This window comes from Acipenser ruthenus, chromosome 20 (genome assembly GCF_902713425.1).
Source record: "Acipenser ruthenus chromosome 20, fAciRut3.2 maternal haplotype, whole genome shotgun sequence".
Lineage (NCBI taxonomy): Eukaryota > Metazoa > Chordata > Actinopteri > Acipenseriformes > Acipenseridae > Acipenser > Acipenser ruthenus.
Window position 1 is genome coordinate 5300496 of NC_081208.1, and position 27918 is coordinate 5328413.

The window sequence follows — 27918 nt, forward strand, 5'->3', positions numbered from 1 at the left end:
CACAGCTCAGTGAATCTGTGCCTATACCTGCAATAGTTGCACCTGTGCTGCAGTGCGTCCTTTCACCACAGTGTGTCAGTGTTGCGCTGTGTCACAGTGCCTGTCTGCGTCGAAGGGTGTTTGTTGTTGAGAGGAGTACCTTACGCAGCTGTGACCTTTCAATCATTGTTCCCTGAGCACCAAACCACACCATACTGTAATATACACTGTGTATGGTTGATGTGAAACAACAATTACAGTCATGTAAAAGTACAGTTGGGGTTGTTAAATAAAATGGACTATCAACAAGGTGTGGCTTCTGATAGTGTGTGCATTATATAAACATGGTTATGGAACATGGCAGCTTTAAAATGGGTTACCACATAGTTAAGTTTAATATATATATATATGCCCCAATGGAATGCCTGCGATATTTATAATTTTTTTTTTCTCTCCCTAACCCCTGGTCATTTACATTCCTCCCTCCCATTTCAAAACCTGATATTCCCATTCTCTCAATCTCCCAGAGTAAAAATTAATAATCTCCCTTCCTCCATCCCAAATCTCCCTTTTCCTGTCTCAAACAGCTCTCTCTGAGTGGAGAGTTCCATCCCCTCCTCCTCGGACACAGAGATGTGTTCCCCCTCCACTGAGAGAGAGAGGACAGGTCCTTAGGATCCTTCTGTGTCAGTCCCACAGCTCCTCTGAGTCATTCCACTTGGAACACACTGCAGACTGGAGACTGTGAGCAGGGGTTCTGAGATGCACTGAATAGAGGGCAGGGAGAGGTGTGAGAGTGAGAGTGAGTGTGTGCGCCTGTCTGTGTGTGTGTGTGTGTGTGCTGACAAGCAGAGAGGTGGGGGTTCATCACTGAAGCAGTGGAGGGAAGGCACACACAAGGCAGCAACGTGTGTTTGTTATTTTCTCTCGTTCCCAGTCAGACAGGGAGAGGAGAGGTTGTACGCGTCCAGGTCTTTTTTCTCAGCCTGTTTCACCCTCTCTGAGCTGCAGCATGGTTCCTTACTGCTCAGATGTGAACAGATAACCGTGGAGCCTTCCATCTGCCTGCCTGCCTGTTTGTCTATTCGCCTGCTCTTCCTTGGAAACGATGGGCTCCTGCATCTCTAAAGGTAAGTCCTGCCTGTTGCTCTGGTACCCGCTGGAATTGCTTTTCACTCCCAATGTAGCAAAGCGCTTGGATCTCTCTGACTCCAAGTAAACAACTTTAAGACTGGTATCCAGCTCTTTAGATCTGTTCTCAGAAGTGGTGCAGCTGTTGCTGAACTGGAATTGGGGCACAGTTTGCTGCTTAACTGGTCCTGTCATTATATTTGCTAATGCAAAACCAGCCTGTTACACCCAGGGCAAGCCAAACTGTTTACAATTGCTCTTTCATACTGTACATTAAAGAACATATTAAATATAGGGTTCTAATTTAAATCTTTGTCATTTCTTGAATAAGTAGGCAATGCATATGAAAATGCTGTCCAATAAGTACAATCAATGATGACCTATTAAATATTAACAATATGTTCTGTTAAATTTAATGTAGTAGTGATCCTCAATTCTCAATAAATTCCAAAATTGCATTGCAACAATTGTTATGTACTGCTGCTTTTAAATGTGGCAAGAGATCCTGATTCACACACAATAACATCTGTCATTCTGGGATGTTCTCTACAATAATGTTTGCGGTTCGTATGGTACACACGTTTAAATTCCAGATCAGCTTCTGACTTCGTGTGACCTTGAAGTCCTTTAATCCTCCAGACTTGTAAAATGGGAGCTGGATTTTGAGTATTTCTTTTCTGGAAGAAAAACGAAATGAACACAAGCATGCATTAAGGAGCCATAGTAGCCTGGCGCTTGAGTTTGCATATATTTATTTAAGATTCCGAACAGTGCTAAATAGAGTCACTGTGAAGCCAGTGGCTCAATGAAGCTCAAAGGTTATAAGTACTAGCTGAGTGAAACCCAATGCATCAATTCATGATTCACAAGGCATAGCACACTGTAAAGAATATGTAGATTTAACCTGGTAAACTTGTATAACTGCTGCATAAGAGCTGGACTTTAGCAGACCTGCAACAGGTTTGCCTTCAGGCTGATAAATTGACCCCCTGTGACTCCAATTCCACTGGAGAATAATGAGTCAAGAGAATTCAATACTGGTGACATTTAAGGGGGCCTGTTGATATTCCTGATGGCTCTGATGTCACAGTGAAATTGTTCGATATTTTCGACCCCCTCCACAAGTGGCAATTCTTGAAAGATTTGCCTCTTATTTACCTCATTATTTCTTTCTTTAAGTTATTTATGAAGGATTAATCCACTGGGTTACAAGCACTTCGCACACAGGGATATACTGACCACAGCAGCAGCATAGCATGCAAAAGCGTATGCAATGAACTAACAGGTATACAAAGAAAACTGTGATGCTGTGTAAGCAAATGAACAGAGAATTAGGGAACAACAGCCTGACATTCTTAAGACCATCAGCAGGCACCAGGAGATCGGTCAAGTCAAGGTAGAGGTTTTTATGTTTTTGAACACAGTTTTTAGCAGAAAACAGGCTATAATGGAAGAATCCTGAAAGCATTAAAAACCTTATCACTGTGCTTTATTTAGGGTTATAAAGACATGTCAAGTGCACTATAGATGTGGAAAGTTTAAATATCTGCTTCCTTGAAAGGAATCATTTCCTGTGCTGAAGGTCACGACTGAGCTGCAGTCCAGGAAAAGATAAGGTACCAGGAAAGCAGCATTTTAAACAATTTATTTTGTGTTATCTTGTTAAATAAACACATACATACATATATACGTATCATAAACAGATTTAACATGCAGCAAAACTACATTACATATTTTCAAAATATTTATAGTAAAATGACCAACGCATATATTACATTTACATTACATGCATTATATTTTATATACTTCACTAATATGACACATGTCAATAAATAAAACATCATAGTTTTCCACTCTGCAACAGGCAGCATTCTCCGTGTTTTCCGGTGTTTAAAAAACTTCCTGCTTGCTAGTATTATATTGCAATGATTCTGTGTGAAGGTCGCTGTTCGCAACAAAGGGCTCCTGTGTGTGTTTGTAAACATCAGAGATGGTGTTTACACAATAAATGTAATTTCAACCAGCCACAAAATGCATGGTAAATATTCCTCCTTCAGTGTTGGAAACATTACATTTAATTAAATGCATTAAGCACATATTTAACTTTGACGTCTGAATTCATGTATTATAAACCGCTAGCTGTACTTAATCATAATGTATTATTCTATACTTGTGCACTGAATAATTGACTTTAAATTTTCAATTAAGTACATTGTGCTATATTTGAAAATCGGGCATATCCATAATTAAAGAAGCGAGCATAGTCATAAAACGATGTTGCTTATGCAGAAGTAAGAACCTGGTTTTAAAAGCTTCGGTTATCATCACTGACATACTTTCTCATTATGAGGCGCGTATCCAGCAGATAAATCTATAACTCCAATCGTCGTGCGTCTGTGCTGTAACCAGATTAGTTTTCACTCTGCATTGATTTATACAGAATTAATAAACATTCGGCTGCATGTGCATCAGATAATGTGCCAGTAAATTGGCTTTCTATTAAGGATTTCCGCTGGGAGTTGACGGCAGAGCTTTGTGGTTGCCGTGGAAACCCAGGTAGCAACAGGATAGCAGCCGCCGGGCCCAGTCCAGGTGCATGCTGGGAGCGGAGTGTGGAGGATGGAGATGAATGCAGAGCAGCGAGCGAGAGCTTTGATAGCCATCGCGCTGCAGCACAGCCACAGACTGTACCAGACTGCACAACGCTGCTATCAGACAGGCAGTCTGGCTTCTGGGCTTTAATCGCCTTCAAACACTCACTTCTCCAGCGAGGGAGTCTGACATTTCGTGCCACTTTGTTTGCTCAGTAACCTTTCATTTTATGATTTCATTATGCCTTCAAGTAATAACAAGGCAACAGACAGGTTGAAAAATGGAAAATACTATTATAATACCATTGCATCACCCTGAAGAAACCATAACCTTTGATTAAATGTGTATATTGATGAATCGTGAAACAAGACCAAAATGCATCCCATACATGTTCTAACCCTAACAACCAAATTAGCAGAATCCTGAGGGTGTAAACTATAGCCAATGCACAAAACCAAACCAATGAAAAGACTCAAGTGAGAGCCAGCCTAGTTTTATGTACAGTGGCATGTCATTGGGGAACAAATCTAAAACAAATCTGCAGCGTGGATTACACAGTTTATCTCATTTAATAGAATTAGATATAGCCCTCCTTCTGCATTACAAGCTAAAAAGGCAACCAAAACAGATCCTTATTAAACACAGACAATCAACAGCTCCAGCAATGCATGTAAAGCTTGTGATGGGAAGTTTACTGTATAGGTGGCTATTCCTGTCTATGCATTCATCTCTGTAAACAATGAGTGACTACAGGGAATACAGCTTATTGACTTCATTCAACAACATGGCGATCACATCTGGTTTCATTATTGTTTTACAATTATTGTTTTATATTATCTGCCATATCCAATATACAAAAGGTTTATCAAACTCAATCCTCGTTTACAGATGGACAAATAAGCCTTTATAACCCCTTTATAACTGCTGAAAAATGATAATGAAACCCTATTTCATTTCAACTCAGCTGGTTCTTTGTAGATCAACCACCACTAATGAAAGCATCAATCTACAGCCACTGGCATGCCAAGCAACAGCAATCACAGTATGGGAAAGCAAAGTAATTATATTGGAAAACAGCAGAGTTACTAGAGGTAAACTTTTAAAAGGCTTTATTGGGAGAGGATGCGGTATGAGGAGGTGTACAGAGCTACTAGTGTAGAGTTAAGTCTTGCTTACCAGTCTCACTCACGTTTCCCCTTCATAATCACTTCCTGTATCAAATACATAAAGGTCAACCCCAGTCAATATACAGGAACCCCAATAGTCCAAATGCAATTAATTGAAACCTGTGATTTAAAGATGTAGGCACGCATTTCCAACATAGTGTCACTAATACACTATATTTTCTGTCTTACATAAATACTGTCGTCACTTTGGTTTCAAGGGTGTGTTTTCAGTCACCTAGGTCCCATGTTGCACGGATACATGCTCCTCATGCTCCTATGGCTCTTGTTCTTCACAGATCTCCACGGCGCCCCCCAACCACCACTAACCGAACTGCAGCAGCAGCAGCCCGGCTCTGAGAACCAGGCCGTTTCAAAGGTAAGCTAGAGGGAGACCTGAAGCCATGAAGGGAGGCATCTTCAATGGAAGAGCATGCATTCTATTTTGTAGAACAGGACAAAATCTAGGTTCTAAGGTATGTTTTTTGTTTTGTTTTGTTTTTTTAAAAAACATATTCTGTGGTGTTTTTAGCAGGAGTGAGTGCTGAAAAACAGAAATACAAATTGTAAATAGTAACCAGTGGAGGCACATACAGAGCATGCACAAGGTCAGAGTGAAATGTGTTCTGAGACTTCTGACAGCTCTCTAGTCTCTACATTATGTAAAGTGATGATGTCGTGTTTCTGGACTGCTTAGAGTAAGAATGTGAATGAGTGCATGTACAGGTTAATATTCCTATAAAAATCACAAGTGTATTGGATTAGAGCCCAATGCAATCCGATATGTCTATAGGAGGCTAGGAGTGTAGGACAAAAGCTTGGTGAAGACTGGTGCAAAATGAATGCAGTGATCATGTTCCCCTGGTATAGTGGGACAGACGGACGGATAGACAGACAGACACGATCAGCGTATAAGGGTGCCCGTTTTTGGATGAGGACCCTAAAAACCAAGTATGGCCTCTGCTGCACATAATAACTAATATTCCAAGAACAAACAGGGAGACTTTTACACCCTGGTTTCGTGTTGCCATCGTACTTGTTGGTAGAATTTTTGAGGGAAGCTGTTCCATTTAAATCTCCTGGAACTCACACTGTGGCAGACCTAATGCTTTGCATGCTGTGTCACTCCGCCGGTCTGATTAGTGGTGTTATCTTTTTTTGGCAGGAGCAGACAGGATTTTGCTGGGACCCCTTGAAGGTAATCGCAGTGTCTGGATTTTCAAAAGTAATGTCATCTGAGCCAATCTGACTAGAACTAAAGGTGTACCAAGACTATTCACCGCCCATGAGATTCTGTCATTGGTGTCACTGCTCCGTCATTACTTTCTGTTACTTTATTTAGGGCAGTGCTGTATAAATGTAAGACTATCAGTATAAAAGCTGTAGGCTAGTATACAGTGTTAGTCTCCAGCATGTCCTGACTCTCTCTTGTTCTGTAAGCCTGCTGTGCGATCAATTCATTAATCAGCATGTTTTTGTATTAGAAATGCTTCAAGCCTGCCGCAAATGGGATTGTGCAGGAGATGAAGCAGACCCCAGACGGATTTGAAATCGCAGAGCTGGCGACATCATCCCTGCTAGGTAAGAGAGAAGGAGTGAATGTGTTTAGTATTCACCAGCAGGGGGCGACACATGGTCTTGGGGTTGTGGTAAATGCTGCTAAGTTAAGATCAGTAGAGACTACGGTATGCCTGTGTGCAGAGCAGGACTTAAACATCTTTATAAGGGTTGGGTCATATATATATATATATATATATATATATATATATATATATATATATATATATATATATATACAGTGCCTTGCGAAAGTATTCGGCCCCCTTGAACTTTGCGACCTTTTGCCACATTTCAGGCTTCAAACATAAAGATATGAAACTGTAATTTTTTGTGAAGAATCAACAACAAGTGGGACACAATCATGAAGTGGAACGAAATTTATTGGATATTTCAAACTTTTTTAACAAATAAAAAACTGAAAAATTGGGCGTGCAAAATTATTCAGCCCCTTTACTTTCAAGGCAGCAAACTCTCTCCAGAAGTTCAGTGAGGATCTCTGAATGATCCAATGTTGACCTAAATGACTAATGATGATAAATAGAATCCACCTGTGTGTAATCAAGTCTCCGTATAAATGCACCTGCACTGTGATAGTCTCAGAGGTCCGTTTAAAGCGCAGAGAGCATCATGAAGAACAAGGAACACACCAGGCAGGTCCGAGATACTGTTGTGGAGAAGTTTCAAGCCGGATTTGGATACAAAAAGATTTCCCAAGCTTTAAACATCCCAAGGAGCACTGTGCAAGCGATAATATTGAAATGGAAGGAGTATCAGACCAATGCAAATCTACCAAGACCTGGACGTCCCTCTAAACTTTCAGCTCATACAAGGAGAAGACTGATCAGAGATGCGTCCAAGAGGCCCATGATCACTCTGGATGAACTGCAGAGATCTACAGCTGAGGTGGGAGACTCTGTCCATAGGACAACAATCAGTTGTATACTGCACAAATCTGGCCTTTATGGAAGAGTGGCAAGAAGAAAGCCATTTCTTAAAGATATCCATAAAAAGTGTCGTTTACAGTTTGCCACAAGCCACCTGGGAGACACACCAAACATGTGGAAGAAGGTGCTCTGGTCAGATGAAACCAAAATCGAACTTTTTGGCAACAATCCAAAACGTTATGTTTGGCGTAAAAGCAACACAGCTCATCACCCTGAACACACCATCCCCACTGTCAAACATGGTGGTGGCAGCATCATGGTTTGGGACTGCTTTTCTTCAGCAGGGACAGGGAAGATGGTTAAAATTGATGGGAAGATGGATGGAGCCAAATACAGGACCATTCTGGAAGAAAACCTGATGGAGTCTGCAAAAGACCTGAGACTGGGACGGAGATTTGTCTTCCAACAAGACAATGATCCAAAACATAAAGCAAAATCTACAATGGAATGGTTCACAAATAAACATATCCAGGTGTTAGAATGGCCAAGTCAAAGTCCAGACCTGAATCCAATCGAGAATCTGTGGAAAGAACTGAAAACTGCTGTTCACAAATGCTCTCCATCCAACCTCACTGAGCTCGAGCTGTTTTGCAAGGAGGAATGGGCAAAAATTTCAGTCTCTCGATGTGCAAAACTGATAGAGACATACCCCAAGCGACTTACAGCTGTAATCGCAGCAAAAGGTGGCGCTACAAAGTATTAACTTAAGGGGGCTGAATAATTTTGCACGCCCAATTTTTCAGTTTTTTATTTGTTAAAAAAGTTTGAAATATCCAATAAATTTCGTTCCACTTCATGATTGTGTCCCACTTGTTGTTGATTCTTCACAAAAAATTACAGTTTCATATCTTTATGTTTGAAGCCTGAAATGTGGCAAAAGGTCGCAAAGTTCAAGGGGGCCGAATACTTTCGCAAGGCACTGTATATATATACAGGCCCGTATTAAGGTATTTGGGGGCCCAGGGCTACTGACATTTCAGGGGCCCCCTTGGAGAACACCCCCCCCCCCCCCCAAGCACAAACTCATACAATACCAACACAATAAAGTCATTCGAATAGGCAGTGGACAGCATTACCACTCACATCACAGTAGCTATGGCATGCAAAATAGTATGGTAGTCGGTACCACTAGCTCTCATTACCGACCGCATCGTTTCGAATTAAATCAACGCTGACATTAGACAAAAACATAGTGTAATCGGCGCTACTCTCAAGCCTCCTTAACATTGCAAAGTATAAAGACACATTTGACTTACCATTGCTAGATCTTATGCTTTCTTGCCTTAATACTTAAAAAAGAATTCCTTACTAATGTCCGTGAAGTCCAGTTGGCGAAGCAGGTCGTGTTCAGTGAACATGAGAGTTAAATGATTGAGTCATTAAATTCAGTAATTCATTAAATTCTCTCTGAGGCAGAAAAATTACTGTCTTACTGGCAAATAAGGGGACACTTGCTCACCTAGTGCGACCTCACCTCCTCAGTTATCGGACCCCAACATGCCGTATCAGAGCTAGCAATAGCATTATCTGTTTCGTCAGTTTCTCTCGCCTTAAATTGGCAGTTCAATGGCTGGCTCTCGTTTTTCTCCTCTGCTGTAGTGGCTGTGCACTCAGCGCTAACCGACTCGCTGCTCTCTGCTTGCTCCTCTGACTCATGTGGCTCTTCCTCACTTTCATTCTTCTGACACTGACTTTTAAAGAGTTTAGTGAGCTTTGGGGTACTATTTATAACCTCCTCGGATTTAGCTAGTTTGAGTTTAGTGATTTTTCTTTTTTTTCGCACCGCTACTCAGCTTTTCTTATTTGAGTTAGCATAAGATTTTTTTTTATTTCGTCAAATAACTACGGCATGCCAAAAGGACACAAAAATGTTTTAAAAAAATAGGCAAATTGTTTAGTTTAGTACGTGCTTTTTTATTTGCCAACCGTTATCAGTTTGACTTTACAGCAGTGGTCCTCAAAGTAATTTGGGCACGGGCATAAATTGATCTTACTTGGCTGTTTGCGGGCACGCTGACTATTGGCAATAGTATTGCATAGGTTCTTATAGTATAACGTTATATATAGAGAGTTTTAGTGGGAGTTATTCTTTGTTTACTGTGATAAGGCCAAGTCTCAGGCAGTAATTGTGCGTGCTGCGCTTATTTTTTAAATAATTCATATAAAATACGCAATGCAAATATTTTTAAATAACATGTTTACATAGATAACCATGAATAAACTAAAATAAGAGGATAGATAGCGTCTCGCTTTGTGTCAGTTTGTCAACACTACTCTGTTTTAAAGATCGCTCATCTCCCAGTGCAATTATTCAGAGAAAGTGGATTTGTAACTAAATCTACTACGGTGTTTCCCTTGTCTGGTGAAATTAAAAAATATATATAGAGAAAATTAAATTCTAAATACTGAAATGTATTATTTTTCTCAATAACAGTCGGCGAAATTCAGTGCTTACCCGGCATATTAACAGCCCGCCTCTGCTCACGAATGATTGGACAGCTGTCGGATCTTTCACTTTGCCATTGGCTACTCACTCGCCTTCAATATTCATGCAGAATACCGTGAACGGCCTCTGCTTAATTATGATTGGACAACTGCGTAAACTTGGCAGATATTTGACTCTCCTATTGGTTAAACTTACTGTCAGTACCTGCAACTGAAACAGACACAGTTAATGTCCCACCCAGCTAATTTATGATTGGGCTACCGCAGAGAAAATGCAGATATTCCGTTGGATGATCGTATCGCAGAGGTCCTTCAGGAAAAAAAAATATATGTCGAGTACGTACAAGCACAGCATAAGCGAGCAGCACTGAATTTGCCAGCGGGCACCACTTTGAGGACCACTGCTTTACAGGGACGGCGGGGGCCCCCCTAGGAGGCGGGGCCCTGGGCTTCAGCCCATGTAGCCCATTGGCTTAACACGGCCCTGTATATATATATATATATTTACATACACAGTATATATGTGTGCTAGTATATGAAGATGTATACTGTTTCTTTATTCACAGTGTAAATGAGTTTCACCTCTCCAGTGGCCAGTCACTCTGCAGTCTCCTGCTGTCTTCTGTAATTAAGCGTGCAATTGGCTAAATTTGTAGGAAGGCTGTTTCCATGGATACCACCGTGAGCCCTTCTCCCTGATAGCTTTAGCGGTGTCATCTACTGTTATTAACAGCGCTCTCCTCCTAGCTATATTAAACACTCAATATCCTCCCTCACCTCCCAAACCTCTCCTATGCACCCCACAGCGCACAAGCACCGTCTGTTTTTCATCCCTCTTTGAAGTTTTAGGACTCTTCCTAAATGCATTGAACCACCAATACTAGCTGCCCTTGTGCTTTCATTGCCACTATCTGCATTGAAAAATAATCCAAAAGTTACTGCGTCTTACATGAATGCATCCAACAAACATGGCACAGGGGCACGAGTCTCAATAAACAGATGGTCAGCAGGTAGGAACAGACCCACTCTCTGTAATGCTGGAGAAAAAATCTCCAGAAAGCCATTATTGCAAAAACATAAAAGTGTTTTACATTACATTCAAATGTTCAGGACAAGGTACAAAGTTCAAAGTGCAAAGTGCAAAGATACACAATTTAATAGTTGAGGCAATCGATACCCGTGTAGTCCCAACTAAAGATAATTCTTGATTAGGTTCAGACAATTGAATGCACCTGAAATTGGACCAAATAATTAATACACAAACCAATATTTCAAGCATTTAAGCACTTGCTGCCCCTGAAAACAATTTGGTACTAAAGGTTTGGTTGATGCACTAGGGCCAGTTTCCAACCCAAAAGGAATTTAACCTCCAGGCCAATGAGAAAACTGGATTATTGATCCCAACTTTGCTGAAGCTCAGAATGCACAGCAACTGGGGAAAGTGGCCATGCCAGACAGGTGGCCCTTACAATAACAAGACCCTTAACCCAGGCACGGCTGTCAACAGCTGTTGCGTTAACTACATTCATTGCATGCTTGCAGGGAAGAAGCACTTCAGTGTGCAGCTGCAGACAAAATTGCCAGCATTCCTGATACAGTAGTTCAGTGTTTCAGTGCATTCCAGTGTCAAGGGTTCCTAGTGTGGCTCAATGCTGCCCCGCTGTGGACATGTGGATGCAGTACAATAAATACACATTCATACATCAATGTGGAAAATGTCAGAAAACCCCTTTGGGATTCCATTATAATACCAATTTAATCAACCTTAAAACTATTTGCAAAACCATAGCATTAACTTTTTAGTTATTTTGAAATCTAACCTCACAAATGGTCTTTGCCAATCAGACTAGCCACTACTGTTCCTGCAGCTAGTTATCTAGCCTGCTGCGTTGGATATGAACGCCTTAATAATTCATGTATTTATGTACATCCGTGTGGAGGCAACTCTCAGAAACACAGTACATCTGATTTATTAGCACCAGAAGTTGCTGCCAAAATGTGATTAATTAGGTGAAAACCTGGTGTCAAGCTGGAGTTAGCGCAACAATGTATTTTTGTGTCTTTTGTTTGAAAAAAACTCTTGCACCGGTACTTTGGGAATAAGAGGCTAAGATTATTCAGTCACCCTTGGATCAGCATAAATCCACACAACAAGACAGAGGCTATAAGTCACCCTCAGAGACGTTGCAGGAGTGAAGTACGAGCCGGCCTGGAGGGATACTGGGTGACCTGAAGCCAGTGCTTTGTGTTCCTGGACAGGTCTGGTGGCGACTATCAAAGAGCGCATCACCAAACCGACGGCAATGGCTCAGGGCCGCGTGGCCCACCTGATTGAGTGGAAGGGCTGGAACAGCAAGCAGCAGGACTGGGGGGGGGCGCCCTTACAGGACGAGGAGCAGTACAGCGACCTGACCGACGAGATCAAAGAGGCGCGCTTCGCTGCAGGTCAGAGGCGGGGGCAGGGCGGGGGGGTTCGGGACAGTTTAAACAGAACGTGTCAATGACAATTCTCATTATCTTAAGAAACAAGCCATATCTAATGTGAGTGTCTGTCTGCAGGGGTTGCCGAGCAGTTTGCCATCGCCGAGGCGACCATGAGTGCCTGGTCATCGATGGACGCTGGAGTCGAGCATGATGGGAAGCTCTCCCAGGATTCTGCTTTCTTTCCAGGTAGACGGGCAATACCGTATCTAACTGGGTTATTTCCAACGATGTCACGCCAGCAATGCTCTGTGTACAGTACACTATAGCTAAGGTGCCACTGAGGATGATGCAGGCATTATTGAACTGAGAGAATGTTTTTTTCAGCTGAATAGGGTCCAGTGTTTAAAGTTATAGATGTCGTATCCTGAAACATTATTAATAAATACTGTGTGTTGTGGTTGTGGTTGTTGATTAGGTCTTGATGCGGAGGAGGTGTATCTCCAGCAGCTGAGGATGAATGGTACCCAGAGGCTCTATAGTATCAATCTGGACGGGGGTGATGAGACAGACCTGCACACCCAGGAGCCATCCCCGTCTGTCCCCTGCCTGCAGACCCAATCAATCAGGGACACGCTCGCAGCCAACCCGGAGAGACAGGGCCCCCTGCTGGTGGGGAGGAGCTGTGGCACAGGACAGCGCCCCCGGAGGAGCGGCTCCATTCGACACGCTGACAGCAGCTCCATCTCCGAAGATGAAGTCTTTTACAACTAGAGGCTGTGTCAATCCCAGCTGGAACAGCCACAGCTGTCTGTGAACTGGGCTCGAACTAAACTCCCAGCGTGGTCAGTAAGTCATATTAGAAACGCTTCCTGTTAACCAGGCAATACGTACCACTGATAATAATGTCAAAAAGATATTAGAAACAGAAATATATGAAAAATCTTCTCAATCTTCTCAATAAATGGAAAACTGATGCTGTTATTTAAAATCAAGAAATATCTACAACCATGGCAGAATATTGGATAATATTGTTTGTTGCTCACAGCTGCATCCGCCTTGACAGCAGGTCAGGTCCAGCAAATTAACATTCTTTAAGCATTCTTGTCCATTCTTCACTGATTTTAAAACCTTTTCTAATGACAGCAATTATGTAGCAAAATATCCTTTAAAACTGTGCTCGCAGATCAAATGGTGTATCAGTTTAATCTGGGAGGTGGTGTATGCAACTGAAGGGGCAGAAACAAGTTCTGTTCACTCGGGGTGTTGGTAACTGGTTCCCAGACTTACCACATTACTGCTGGGGGTTGGTGAACTGTGGGAAGTTGATGTTGTTTCTGGCATTGCCGATATGGCTTGTAACAATCCATTCGCTGTTTATCGCCAAAGAATCTGATGGTGACCAATCACAGCATCAGTATGAAAGAGGTGTTCGGTTAACAGCCAATCAGAGGGTCCCAGGACGAAGGAGTTTTTATCATGACTATTGACGCCCATTTTCAAACTGGGGAATACTGTTGCAGAGAGAATTACGGCTGCAGAGTGCATTCGAATAGAAACATACATTGGAATGAAATGTACAGCCTGGGAAGACCCAAACTAACCATACACACTAATTCCTTATCCACCTTGTATGACCCAGGGTCTATAAAATATGTCTAACTGCAAACAGTCTATAACACATCTTTTTGGATTCAAGCTATTTGTACTTTTACAAATATTAGTGTGCCTATTTGTCTTAGAGCGTCACCAGCAGTTTCCAAAGGGGAGGAGCCTAAGAACACTGGAAACAAACTGGATTGTGAACACAGTCTGATAAGGTACCGCTCAGAGATCTAAACTATGGAATAATGTAATAATTAGATACCAGTGATGTCTATTGAAGGGGAAAATTGAATATGATTGTGGGGTACTGATGTTTCAAATCCTAATTGTATGATTTGTAATATGTTTATGCTGGCTACCCACCTCTAATCACATTGAGCGTGGGTCCTTGTGTGTTCTTGTGTGCAAATTATGCTCTCAGTACCACTCTCAGTGTGACTAGGGGCTGGCAGTTGGCACAAGTAAATGTAAAGGCTAATTCCTCTGGCCGAGTCTGATAAAAAAAGTCAGCTTTTCTGTCTGTGTTTACCTTGTAAATGTTTACCGTTAAATGAAGATGTAGAACAGCCCTCCCCCAAATGTGCAGCAGTATGTCTGTGATTTATAATGTCGTGTTATTTTTTAATATACAAATATATACATACCTCACAGTGATATTTAAATAAAGAAATACAGAACGATTTCAAAAGAAGATTTATTATTACGTGTGTAATGTTATATCTATACAGGGGTCTTCCCCAAGGCCAGGTCTTCAATCGCCTTTCTCAGCTGCAAGAACACAAAAGAAATCGCGATTAAGACAGAGGTTCCCAAAAGCCAGGGCCAATTCAACCCATTGTTTTTTAATGTCAGCGAGTTATCAAGATCAAGTATGGGTTTATGAATGAAACGGGAAACAAAGTTAGGCCCGATATTGTACCTCGTTTAAAGTTGTTGCAACTTGACCCTTTTTCTAGATATCTTTATACAGCTGAACTTTTTTACAAGGCTGTTCTTTTACATGCAGTACAGTATTCCCTCCCGGTGTCAGAGAATATATGTTCCCCCTGAATTTTTGTTCCCCCAGGAACTAATATTCATTCTACCTAGGAACCAATATTGGGGAATATTTAACCCCTCATTTTTTTAAACAAAGTCATTTTTCTTTGCATATCTATTCATGCATTTTCAACTAAAACCTTAATTTTAAGACCCCCTTCCCTAACCCTAAACTTGTACCATCCAGTCCCCCCCGACAGGTCCAGTCTCACCTACAGTAATGCACGATAACAGCCTGCAAACACTGCTCACATTTACTAGCGTTACACATGCTTAATTTACATAGCTAGGATAAATAATAAACATGCATGTAGGGGGGAACAAATGTTCACTGGTGGGAACAAATATTCTGGGGAACCAATATTCTATTACACTGAGCTGACTTTGCAAATGATACGTTAAACACAGTAAAGACTCACCTCCGTTCGGGTGACGAACCCCACCAGCTTCCCTCCATCGGTGACAAACATGTGCTGCGCGTTCAGGAGCTCGAACAGTTCGTGTGCCTGAGGGGAGAGGGCTGGTCAGAAGTGGCTGAACTGGGGGAGCCTGATACTGGGAGGGACTCTCTGTGCCCGGGGACAAAAAACCTTCCACAGCTATGCCTTTCTGCACAGAGTCGTTGGGGTTTGCAATATCTCAGAGGGAGTCGTAATGCTAGATTGTAGTTGCTTTATTAATGCTAGGGTTAGGGTTTGTTTATTTATGGGCATTATAAATTAACAATGTCAGGTACATCAGTGTGTCTAAAACACCAAGGTTATGGTACTGCATGTAAACTATACAAACAAAATCAGTGAAAAGTATTGCAAAACAAAGCAAACAACTGACTGAGGACAGTCCAGAAAATGGCAAGACATGATGCTTATATGAATATGTAGAATCCCAGGCCACTTTATAATTTCATAGAGAGAAAACCCTAATGAAATGTATTTACAATGTCCGACAGTGATCTACAGAATCAGGGTAACAGCTGCTTGCCCTGTAGTCTTTGCAGCGGAGGTGTGATCAGACAGGCAGTGTACAATACCTGGTACAGGGAGGTCTGTGTTGAAAGCTGAAAAGTGATAGGCTGGAAGGAACACACCTCCCCCACATTCTTCTCCAATCCCTACGGAGAAAAAGAACAACAGCGTTAAATTAAAAGATTTTCCGCAGGAGAGAGGTGGGACCAGTGATGATGCTGGTAGTGCTAATAAAGACATTGGATTTTAAAACCTTGGATAGCAGAGGTTTAGCCCACCCCCCTCCACAAAGAACTACGGAACTGTCCTACCGAGCTGGGGGTCCCCTCCACGACAGTGTCCTGCCCTGTGTAGCTGTGCAGGAAGTAGAGTAATTCAGACCGGGCTACAGAACCCAGGAGCACCATGGACCCTGGAACAGAGGGAACAAGCACTGAGGCTGGAGGGTTACCATGGTATCATTGCATGCTAATTTTATAGTTTCCTATGCTTTTCCAATGGCCCATCCATGCATTTCTACCTGGTGGAGGAAATGCACTGAAGGCTCATATATTTCAATGAAGCTACATCTTGGTTGGTCCCCACCACTACAATCTCATTTTATCTTGTCTAAAGCTGAGTGCAATATTAGCACAAAGTAAATAACAGCTACTCTTATGTAGTGAAACTCAAAGGCTTTACCATAATCATGGTTTGCTATGTTTTTTTTACTATGCTTTACCATACCTCTCTGGGCTTTACAGTGCTTACCAATGCTTAACCATGATTTCACTATGCTTTATCCCACTTTGCTTTTTAAAGGGAGAGTTGGGGGGGGTCAAAGGCTAGGGATTAATGGGTCCCATCACTGCAGGATACTGGGGTTAAAGTAGCACTGGGAATACAAAAGCAGTTGCCGTAAACTACCGGAAGTTAACTGCCCAATGTACTATATATCACACAATCTAGGACGTTTATTTAAAATTTTTAAGTGTACAGTATTTTCTTAAAAGGCAAAACTTATATGAGATAGGGGGCGCATATATTCATACGGCCTGCAGTGTAAATGACATGTATTCATCATTCAAGATCCTGGTGCACTACAGACAGCTGTATTATAAGAGACTACACAAGGAATTGCATTACCTTCACTCTCCACTACAGGAAACTCAGTGTCGGCGCTGGAGGTCAGTGCATTGAGGATATCCCTGAAACCCCAGCTCTTTACCACCGGGGCCAGGTTACGGTTCATATACTGATCAGTGGTCACCATGCAGGATCTGCAGCAGTATGGAAAGGAAGGAACATGTATATAATTGTACAGGAGTAAAAACTCCCTTTAACGTCAAAGGCATTCAAAAAGCTGAAAGGTTTGTCATTGAATTTCTTTTGGTATTTCTACAGGTAAGCTATAACAGAGCCCATTCATCAGACCCAGGGGCAGAGCGCTGGTGGTGGGTGATTACCCGTTATTACCCTTTTTGGGAGCCCCAGAAGCGGGGTATGTAGGGAAGCTTTTTGACTATGATGGTCCCGTCGTAGAAGGAGGGCTGATAGCGCTGTGCGATGGCGTTAGCCATCAGTACAGACAGCAGCACAGGCAGGATGTGAGAGAGTTGACCAGTCATCTCCAAAGCTAGCAGAGCCGTGGACAGAGTGTGGGTCACAGCACCAGAGAACGCAGCCGCACCTGGGACAGGGAGAGAGGGCGGGGAGAGGTGGGGTGAAGATATGGATACAGAGCTGAAGGTAAGGAAGTATTTCGCAAGACTGATGAGGAGCAATGAAATGCTACAGTGAATAAGAAAACAAAGCTCTAGCTCAGCTCACCCTGGGCTGAACACATGCCCTGCACTGTGTATGCTACAGCTTATTTCTTTCAGCACATACTGTATGTTTCTGACATGATCAGCCCTTACCTGCCACAGCATATCCTCCAGGAATTATCAAGTTAAGGACGCCATCAGTCCAGATCCCATTCGGAAAAAAGTAGGCTACCACCTCCCCGAACAATCGACCAATCGCTGCTCCTGTAACAAACCCGCAACCAATCAACAAGTCGATAGTATCAAGCACTCAGCAAGCACATCCATTCAGTCCTAGGCCAGGCAGAGACTGTCAGTTGTGTTGGCAAGGTATTAAAGCAACACCCCATACCTCATGGTCCTCTTCCTTCTACTGTGATCACTCACCGTAAAGAAAGACTGGCATGAAGTAGCCGGCGGGCATTGGCATTGTGGTGGCCAGAACAAGCATCCAGAACTGGGGGAAAAGGAAAACCGAATTAGTCCTAAATGAGTCCCGGATCCAGGGAAAGAGACCAGGTCAATAAAAGTATGCTGTATGGGCTATTCCTTCCATACCTTCATGACCAAGAAGAAAGCAATGGTCCCATAGACAGTGAACGTGGGGTCCCACCACTCTAGCCACAGGTTTTCAGGGTCCACGACATGGGGCCGTGAGAGTGAGGCATTCTGGGTTAGGACGATCCAGGTGTTATTGTCAAATAAGGAGTAGAGGAGTTCTTTCATGGTGAGCTGAGAGAGAGAATGGTGAAGGAAATGGGGGGAGAAGAAGAAACAGAAGGAGAGAGAGGTGCAGATGGGGAGGGAATATAAAGTTTTCTTCAGTTTATATCTTCTTCTGACATACAGTTTTCCCCCAAAACAAGCCTTATTAGTACAATTATTTTCTATAACAGTGATTCCCTATGTGGTTGACGTTAAGATTATGACAAATACACAGGGAACTTACAGGGAACGGTTTACAAAAGCTGTTTGGAAGAGACGGTAAATTATAGAAGGAAAAGCCCAGAGCAGCCTGGAGGTGTAGCAGCAACTTACCCTGGACGCCATAAACTGTCCCAGACCATAAGGGAAGGTGATGGAGGAGAGCAACAGGGCCACCAGCCCAGAGTACACAGCCTTCCTGCAGGTTCAAACAACACAGTTAGGCAAACACACTCCCACACTGAGCGACCGCAACTCTCCTCTACTCCGCAGGACAACGGTACCCTCCCCATAGCGGAAGAGGTTCAAGATATCATTAAAAAAAGTCTGTACATAAGCAGGTTTCAAGGAAAAGCACTCACTCCATAGCCATCAGCTTGACAATAATTGAATTGCGTCGGATGTACCCGAGCAGCCAGCGCTGGCAGAAGAGGTAGGCACAGCTCATCACTCCACAGACCGCCCTGGAGGGAAACAGCATGCAGAGTTAACAGGGCTACTGATTCTTTCAATCCCCTTTCATCCCATTGGAATAACATTATAATACCAGTGTATTACCCTGAAGAATACCCTGGCTAGCAAATCATTAGACCAAAGCATTACCACCAATGGTTACACAGTGTATATGTCCTGCACATATAGGGTGAGTCTATATGGAGTAGTGGTTAGGGCTCTGGACTCTTGACCGGAGGGTTGTGGGTTCAATCCCTGGTGGGTGACACTGCTGCTGTACCCTTGAGCAAGGTACTTTACCTAGATTGCTCCAGTAAAAACCCAACTGTATAAATGGGTAATTGTATGTAAAAAAAATAAATAATAATGTAATTGTATGTAAATATAATGTGATATCTTGTAACAATTGTAAGTCGCCCTGGATAAGGGCGTCTGCTAAGAAGTAAATAATAATAATAATAATATATCTAGAGAAATGTGATTCCATTGGTTCCCTCTGTGGTTTTCACTTGCTCCTACCACCCTGTGGCAGTCTGGCTCGCAGTGGTGTGGTGGATGACGTCACGGACCAGGAAGTAACTGACTCCAAAACAGTGGATGGGCGGGTGAAACCGAGTGCAAAAGCACTCAGCGTATTTAATAATAAACAAGCAAAAGATTTAAATAAAATACAAACAAAAGGGCACGAGGGCCAAACGAATAAATAAACAAACAAGTAAGTGCCGTGCTGGATAATCCAGCACGTATTAGCAATTGTTTTTTAAATGTTATTCCTTCTCTCCGCTCCCCGTACTCTCTACTCCAACACCCCAACACCCCAAGTGCAGAGAGCTGCTGGTTTATATACTCTGGCCGAGGGATTTAACTAGTTGGTAATTATCTTATTATCCCCCGGCCAGAGTCTGCACGCGTTTGGTAAGGATGCATGACTGTCAGCTATTTAAATAATCAGTAGCTGATCAGCCATGCATCCTCACGGGGTTTTTAAATAATAATAAAAGACGCAGCGCTTTTACCCGCGCCGCAAACAAAAATACAAATAATAATAAATAGGGGCGGGACACTCCGCCACACATGCCCCCCCTTGTGCGCAGCACACATGGCCCCAACGGCCACCTCCCCCCTCAGTCTCAATGTCCTGGAAGAGGGGGAAGCAAGTTACTTCTGGGGGGTGGCCATGGTGGAATCTCTGGCACCCCCCCATTCTTCGTGGCCGGCAGCTCCCTCTTCCGGGGCTCCCGCCACACTCTATCCTGCCGCGAAAGTGCGGCTGGGGGAGCTGGTCTCCTGACCTTCCCCCTCCTCTTCACGGCCAGCAGTTCCCCTCCGTGGGGCTCCAACCACATGATCTCCGGCCGCGAAAGTGCGGCTGGGGGAGCTGGTCTCCTGACCTCTCCCCCTTTCTTCATGGCTGTCCGTTCCCCTCCGTAGGGCTCCGGCCATAGTGTAGTGACCCCAGGCGAAGCAGGATCCCTGGCGACCCCAGGCGACGGCAGCGAACCCTCGGGAGGCGACGGCAGCGGCAGCGGACCCTCGGGAGGCGACGGCAGCGGACCCTCGGGAGGCGACGGCAGCGGACCCTCGGGAGGTGACGGCAGCGGCAGCGGACCCTCGGGAGGCAACGGCAGCGGCAGCGGACCCTCGGGAGGCAACGGCAGCGGACCCTCGGGAGGCGACGGCAGCGGACCCTCGGGAGGTGAACTCGGGAGGGGAGCCCCTGGCCATGGAGGCGGCAGCGGGAGCTCCACTTCTCCCTCGTTCCCTGTAGCTGGTGGCTCTCCAGGCGATGTGGAGCAACAGGCAGCCCCAGGTGATGCGGAGCAACAGGCAGCCCCAGGCGATGCGAGGCAGGCATCCCTGGGTGGTGCGAGGCAGGGCAGGAGCAGTCCTTCCCATGACGGTGGATGTGAAACCAGCAGGTATTCACCCTCTGCTGGTGGAGGTGGGAGGGGAAAGCAGTCCTCCCACAGCGGCTGAGACGGAACCAGCAGGTATTCACCCTCTGCTGGTGGAGCTGGGAGTGGCAAGCAGTCCTCCCACGGCGGCTGAGGCGGAACCAGCAGGTATTCACCCTCTGCTGGTGGAGGTGGGAGGGGCAAGCAGTCCTCCCACGACGGTTGAGGCAGAACCAGCAGGCATTCACCCTCTGCTGGTGGAGGTGGGAGGGGCAAGCAGTCCTCCCACGACGGTGGAGGCGGAACCAGCAGGTATTCACCCTCTGCTGGTGGAGGTGGGAGGGGCAAGCAGTCCTCCCACGACGGTGGATGTGGAACCAGCAGGCATTCACCCTCTGCTGGTGGAGGTGGGAGGGGCAAGCAGTCCTCCCACGACGGTGGAGGCGGAACCAGCAGGCATTCACCCTCTGCTGGTGGAGGTGGCGGAGGCAGAGGCAGCTCTTGCTGCTCTGCTCCTGGTGATGGTGGAGACAGAAGCAGCTCCTGCTGCTCTGCTCCTGGTGGTGGTGGAGACAGAGGCAGCTCCTGCTGCTCTGCTCCTGGTGATGGTGGAGACAGAAGCAGCTCCTGCTGCTCTGCTCCTGGTGGTGGTGGAGACAGAGGCAGCTCCTGCTGCTCTGCTCCTGGTGGTGGTGGAGGCAGAGGCGATGGGGCGGATGCTGGCCACTCAGAGGGAGGCTGTGGCGGTGCTGGCTCCCTCTGCTGTGGCGGCTGGGCTGGTGTGTGCCGTGCTCCCTTCAGCAGCATAAATAGAGGCTGCTGGGGAACACCAGCATCCTGCCCTTCTCCCCCCCAGAAAAATTCAGGGGGTTGAGCCTGTAACTCCTCCCCTTCTGGCTCTTGGGACTGCAGCTTGGGTCCTAAGGCTGTGGAAGCGCAGACTTCTACCTCTTGGGCTATGGACGCACCGACTCCCCCCTCTTTGGGCTGTGGACGCACCGACTCCTCCCTCTTGGGCTGTGGACGCACCGACTCCTCCCTCTTGGGCTGTGGACGCACCGACTCCCCCCTCTTGGGCGTAGGACGTTCGGGCTCCCCCCACTCGGGCTTAGGACGTTCGGGCTCCCCCCACTCGGGCGTAGGACGTTCGGGCTCCCCCCACTCGGGCGTAGGACGTTCGGGCTCCTCCCACTCGGGCGTAGGATGTTCGGGCTCCTCCCACTCGGGCGTAGGACGTTCGGGCTCCTCCCACTCAGTCGTAGGACGTTCGGGCTCCTCCTCCTCAGGCTGTGGAGGCGAAACCAGCAGGCATTCTCCCTCTGGCGCTGGAGACGGCAGCGATGGCTCCTCTCCCTCTGGCGCTGGAGACGGCAGCAATGGCTCCTCTCCCTCTGCTGGTGGAGACGGTAGCGATGGCTCCTCTCCCTTTGGTGCTGGAGATGGCAGCAGCAGGGTCTCTCCCATATCCGCAGCCAGGTAGTTGAGCACCATGGCTGCGATGTCTGGGAGGGATGCTGGGTGGTGTTGCTGTTCCCAGGCCTCCCAGCGCTCCCCATCTCTTGCCCACAGGAGGTTGATCACTGCAGGGAGGGCTTCCTCATAATCCCTCCCCGGCTCCACCAGCCAGTCCCAGACTCCCTCAGAGGAGAGTGCATTCGTCCTCTTTGGAGGATGCAGGTCCTCCCTCACTGGACGCTCTGGCTCCTCTTTCTCCTGCCATGGAGGGGGTTGGTCGGGTGCTATGTGACCCACCTCCCCAACAGCGAAGCACCACTCCTCACCTTTCAAGCAGGTGGGGCAGATGTCCAGCATGGTTGAGCTACAGTGGGACCTGCGACCGGCCCCACGCTGCTGTAGCTGCTGCTTCCTCCGTCCGCTTCTTCCCATATTTATTTTATTTTTTTTATTTTTTTTTTCCCCAAAAACCACACAAAAAACACTTTGAAAAAAAAACGAACAAAAAAACGAGCTTTTCTTTCCTGGTCCGGCTATTGGAGGCGTTTATTTTGTGCCACGCAGGACACCATATGTGGCAGTCTGGCTCGCAGTGGTGTGGTGGATGACGTCACGGACCAGGAAGTAACTGACTCCAAAACAGTGGATGGGCGGGTGAAACCGAGTGCAAAAGCACTCAGTGTATTTAATAATAAACAAACAAAAGATTTAAATAAAATACAAACAAAAGGGCACGAGGGCCAAACGAATAAATAAACAAACAAGTAAGTGCCGTGCTGGATAATCCAGCACGTATTAGCAATTGTTTTTTAAATGTTATTCCTTCTCTCCGCTCTCCGCTCCCCGTACTCTCTACTCCAACACCCCAACACCCCAAGTGCAGAGAGCTGCTGGTTTATATACTCTGGCCGAGGGATTTAACTAGTTGGTAATTATCTTATTATCCCCCGGCCAGAGTCTGCACGCGTTTGGTAAGGATGCATGACTGTCAGCTATTTAAATAATCAGTAGCTGATCAGCCATGCATCCTCACGGGGTTTTTAAATAATAATAAAAGACGCGGCACTTTTACCCGCGCCGCAAACAAAAATACAAATAATAATAAATAGGGGCGGGACACTCCGCCACACACCCACACACATAGATAATTTCTTCTTTATAGTACAAGCTATCTATCTATCTTTGTGCAGGGAGGTTTGAAGAATCCTTACCCAAGAATTAGGAAAAAGATCATCTCGGGGAGATCGAAGGGGAAGTCAATATTGAAGCTGGTCTTAAAGGGAGCGAGGATCGTCTCTATGTGGAAACACAGGCTACGATCAGTTTCGACAGTTCAATTCCCATTTTGCATGCATACACACACACACACTAAAGAAGGCACTAGCTGAAACATCTGTCTACCTGGAGAGAACGCACACACATGCAACCACACACACGCACATGCACACGCAGGCAGGCAGGCAGGCACACACACACGAGCGCATGCAACCACACACTCGCACACGCACTCACAGACACACACACACGCTCTTGGTACCTTGCTCGCTGTTAAAGACTGCAAGGAGTCGGAACATGCAGGCCCCACAGGTAGCCGCAAAGAATCCCCTCCAGTAATGCCTGACAGCAAAGTGGGATGACACCACCTCCACACTGAACAAAACCCCTGGAACAGAGGCGAGGAGTTAAGGTTTACTCAGACATTTATTTCTCCCCAATTTAGAATGTCCAATTATTTTTCCCCTCAACGCAGCAATTCCCCCAGAGCTCAGGTGATCCGAAGGTTCAGTGGGCATTCTCCGATCCCACGACGAGCCAGCTTCCTCTTTTACACCCAGGAACTTGAGAGCAGATGTCAGTGAGCTACCAGCCTCTGGAAGACAAAGGCCAGCCCTGCAGGTGTCCAACGGAGCTCACTAGGCACCTGGCCAGTAGGGTCTGCTGTAGCGTGATGGGGTTCTTTTGCCTACCTAAGGACAGCCCTAAGGACAGTGCTCCCTCCAGAATCCCCAGCGAAGACTGACGACTTTGCACAGCCAGGATACAAACCTGCGCACCCCTGGCTTTATGAGTCACCCTGCACACCACGCAAGGTGAGACTTCACCCAGACGGTGTTTTAACATCACATCCCAATACATCTGTGACAAAATTAGAAGACAACCAAGGAGTGTAGCATAGAACCACTACTCCATTACTTACCGCTTACTGGAGCTCCAAAACAGCTAGACATCGCGACAGCTGCACCTGCTACTAGCATCTCATACTGCTTATTTTTATTCTGGGGAAAAAAGTAACATTGCAAGGGAGTCAGACCTTTTGGACAGGGAGTGAATCTACATGCGGTGCCAGGTTACGGTGTCTTTTGACTGAACAGAATTTGCTTTGACGACCACAACCGAAGCACAGAGAATTGGATATTTAGCGCACTTTGAGATAAAGAGAGTAAATGAGTGATCAAAGTTTGAGTAAAGGAAGGTTCACTGTAGTAACACACTGTTTTTCAATACGTTTTCCCTTATTACTCAAACTACATTGGTTTGCCCAGCTTCCTACCTCATACTCGTTGGTCGCAGATGCGCGCATTCTACCCAGGTAGGCAGCGATCATACAAGACAGATGGACGAACGGACCCTGAGAAGAAAGAGGCGGGGGAGGTGAAAAACAGAACAGAGAATATCTTAATGAATCTTAAAAGGAAAGCTAACCGGTGATTTCAAATCAAATCTCGTACCTCGCATTGGTTTTATAAATATAATTACTAATCCCCTTTTTATTAATTTTTGTTAGGGTAATTCAGGATATGAAAATATTTTAAATACAGCACTATAGATAAACGGCTGCATCCTGGTATCTTGGCAACAGGTTTTGATTGCAGCTGGACCATTGGAGCAAGTTTGAACTACATCGCCAAACTTGTCTTTGAAATATCTTCAAATGGAGGTATAAAACACAGGCAGTGACAATGTTGATCAATCAAGAGGTAGGAAAATGGATTTCAAAGCATTGGTTAGCACCCCTAATAAAGGCATAGTGGTTGTATAGCGATGGCTCACCACTTTGCCCAGGAAGATGGGACTCCCTGCAGCCAGGGTGCAGGTCATCCCCACCACCTTGACCCCAAAATTCTTAATGGTCAAATACTCCTCCAGCACCACCCCTGTCAGGATGGTCTTCACCTCTGGGACTCCTGAGCCTGGTACAAAATACACAGAGATTGGCCTGAATCCATTCAGTTTAATGGTGTTGCTGCATATACTGGCAATGGTGGTCATAGATCTGATTTAATTGAGGCCACTTTTGCTTGGTGTACTAACCATCCAGTTGCCAGGGTTAGGGTATCGCTCCCCTCCCTCCCTCTGGTACCCACCTGCAGACTCTGGGCACACACTCTGTGCAAAGCCGGTGGAGAAGGCAGTCAGGGCGATAGGATAGATCGTCCAGGACAGGAATTTGAGCAGCATGTTGTCTCCGAGCTCCTGGAAGAGCCACCAGTGGGCTGAGGAAAGAAGTCTGTTAGCTGGAAGGGGCCATAATTAAGCAAAGCGATGGTTCTGGCAGGGAAATCGCTTTAACCAAATCATGTAGACATCAAGCATATTTTAGGTGCTTCCAATACCAGATCAAATCATCAATAGATCTATTGCTTGAGTTTCCTGCCTGAACCTATAAGCTGCAAAGAGGCATGGTTCCCACTGGATTGTTTGTAAGGTTGTCTTTAAGCAGCTCTGAAGAAGGCACTAGCTAAAACATTTCACTTACTCTCTTTTAGTTTTATCTTAGAATTGTGATTGAGTGTTTTAAGGTTATAGATGACACTGGTATTCTGTCATGCATCTGGCACAAAAATCTGTCAGGTGTCCATTCGAAAGCGTATTCCCTGGGACCCGGACTCACCGATGAGCATCTTGTTGACCGTGAAGTCGATTGTGAAGCTGATGAGTGCCATGATCACCCCTAAAGCGAAGAGGAAGATCCAGTCGTCCCCGACTACAAACAGGACCCGCTTCACATAGCCCAGGCAGCCTGCAGAGCAACCAGGGACAGTGTCACGCTCTCTTAATAAAACATCCAGAAAGGGACCTATGCAACTGCAATCATAGCATTCTAATCACACACACTCCAGGGTCAACCGTCCCACCTCCATCACTCATCCATTGAATCCGACATCACATTAATTAATGAAGGCAGTTTAAAATAAGATAGCAGCTATAAACTGTCTCACAATCAAGAAATCACAAACAACTCGGAATTGCAGAGAGGTTAGAGAATCAGAACTGTGAGTTGCTGACCTTTGACCTTGGTGCGAGTGCGCGGCCAGGGCTTCCAGAGGTTCTTCTCCAGCAGGAGAACCTCTTCTGTTTCGGGATCGTTCTCACCCCCCTCCCGGGGCATGATCACAGCCTTCGTCTTCGCGAGCACAGCCAGGAACACTGGGAGCTGCAGTGGATCCTGCACTCTACAGGAATTGAGAGACGCATCAAGAAGGAGAGGGAGAGGGATAGCCACATTGTTCCAGTGATGAAGAGAAAATAATGAAGATGTCCTGAAGGTTATTGTGTTTTAAACCTACCTGAAAAGCTGCAGAGATTAAAGATGACGTATCTACAATAAGGGTTTGTAAGCTCAGCCCATATAAAGTTGTATAAATAAAAAAAAATGGTTAAACAAGACACAATCTGTGCTAACTAGGCCACTTTGAATCACACCCCTTTATAAACATTTAGCACTGCATTTCTGCATTGTATTTTTGCAGTTTTACCATGTTTTTATACTGTGCATTTAGCATAGTTTACCCTGTTTTAATATGCTTTACCGTGCCTTACTATTCGTTACAATGATTATCTATGCTTTACCATGCTTTCACTATGCTTTGCTATGCTTTTACTATGGTAAATCTTTATAAGGGAAACAAGAAAATATAAAAAAGCAATTAAAAAGATCATTTGAAATGATCCCCTAGCCCTTTATCCCCTTCCCAATCATTGTTAATTCCATAGCAGATAGCTTAATATAAGGTTGTATTTTTTGTAAAATGTATACAGGTCTATTATATAGAGCTATAATCTGTGGTACTGACAAAACTATATCTCAAATCAAGGTCAGAAGAATGAAAACTACCTTTCACCTGATCGTGTCCCGACTGATGTTCCTCAGTCCACCTTCTCTAAGCGTCTTCTCAAAGTTGCCTGTTCTTTAAAGCTGGCCACCAGATCCAATCTGCCCTTGTGAAGTTGGTCAGGACCTTCTTTGTACTCACCCTTACTGCTTCACCTCCAAAGCCTACTGCCCCTGGGCTGTCCTTGAAAAGCTGGCTTGAACTGCCTTCTTACCTTTCGATTGTGTTTGGAGGAAAGCAGCGAGAAGTTTATAGTCAATTAAAGAACTCCCTGCTGTTCTTTCAATGTATTTGTGTATGTGCACACTACCTCAGCAGTAAAAGGAAAAGTCGATTTTGCACAAGAAAAACAAACTAATATCTCAACAGAAATAAAAGTTAGGAGTAAATGCCTTAACTAATTATAAGAACAACAACATCTTTTTTTTTGAGATTGTCATTATGGTCACA

General features: G+C 45.0%; 2 protein-coding genes across 3 annotated transcripts; one reads left to right on the forward strand and one right to left on the reverse strand.

The window, feature by feature from the left end:
- The first annotated feature begins 594 nt into the window (after positions 1 to 594).
- On the forward strand, positions 595 to 14518 carry LOC117425326 (protein FAM131C-like). Its single transcript, XM_034042175.3, has 7 exons — positions 595 to 1109; positions 5165 to 5244; positions 6031 to 6063; positions 6350 to 6446; positions 12074 to 12259; positions 12374 to 12484; positions 12714 to 14518. The coding sequence occupies exons 1-7, from the start codon at positions 1088 to 1090 to the stop codon at positions 13007 to 13009; spliced, it is 825 nt and encodes a 274-aa protein (XP_033898066.3). The 5' UTR covers positions 595 to 1087; the 3' UTR covers positions 13010 to 14518.
- Positions 14517 to 27741, reverse strand: LOC117425325 (chloride channel protein ClC-Kb-like). Of its 2 annotated transcripts, none has more exons than XM_034042173.3 (20): positions 27478 to 27741; positions 26642 to 26808; positions 26247 to 26375; positions 25720 to 25848; positions 25406 to 25545; positions 24906 to 24983; positions 24552 to 24630; positions 23892 to 24017; positions 23566 to 23650; positions 18914 to 19015; positions 18666 to 18750; positions 18186 to 18359; positions 18015 to 18084; positions 17742 to 17852; positions 17299 to 17512; positions 16969 to 17102; positions 16155 to 16255; positions 15909 to 15989; positions 15298 to 15384; positions 14517 to 14608 (listed from the first exon to the last, which is right to left on the reverse strand). In XM_034042173.3, exons 2-20 carry the CDS (start codon positions 26742 to 26744, stop codon positions 14561 to 14563), a joined length of 2076 nt encoding a protein of 691 aa, XP_033898064.3. In that variant the 5' UTR covers positions 26745 to 26808; positions 27478 to 27741; the 3' UTR covers positions 14517 to 14560. The 2 variants fall into 2 exon arrangements, with proteins under 2 accessions (XP_033898064.3, XP_033898063.3); XM_034042172.3 differs by having other exon boundaries at positions 27471 to 27740.
- Positions 27742 to 27918: the final 177 nt, after the last annotated feature.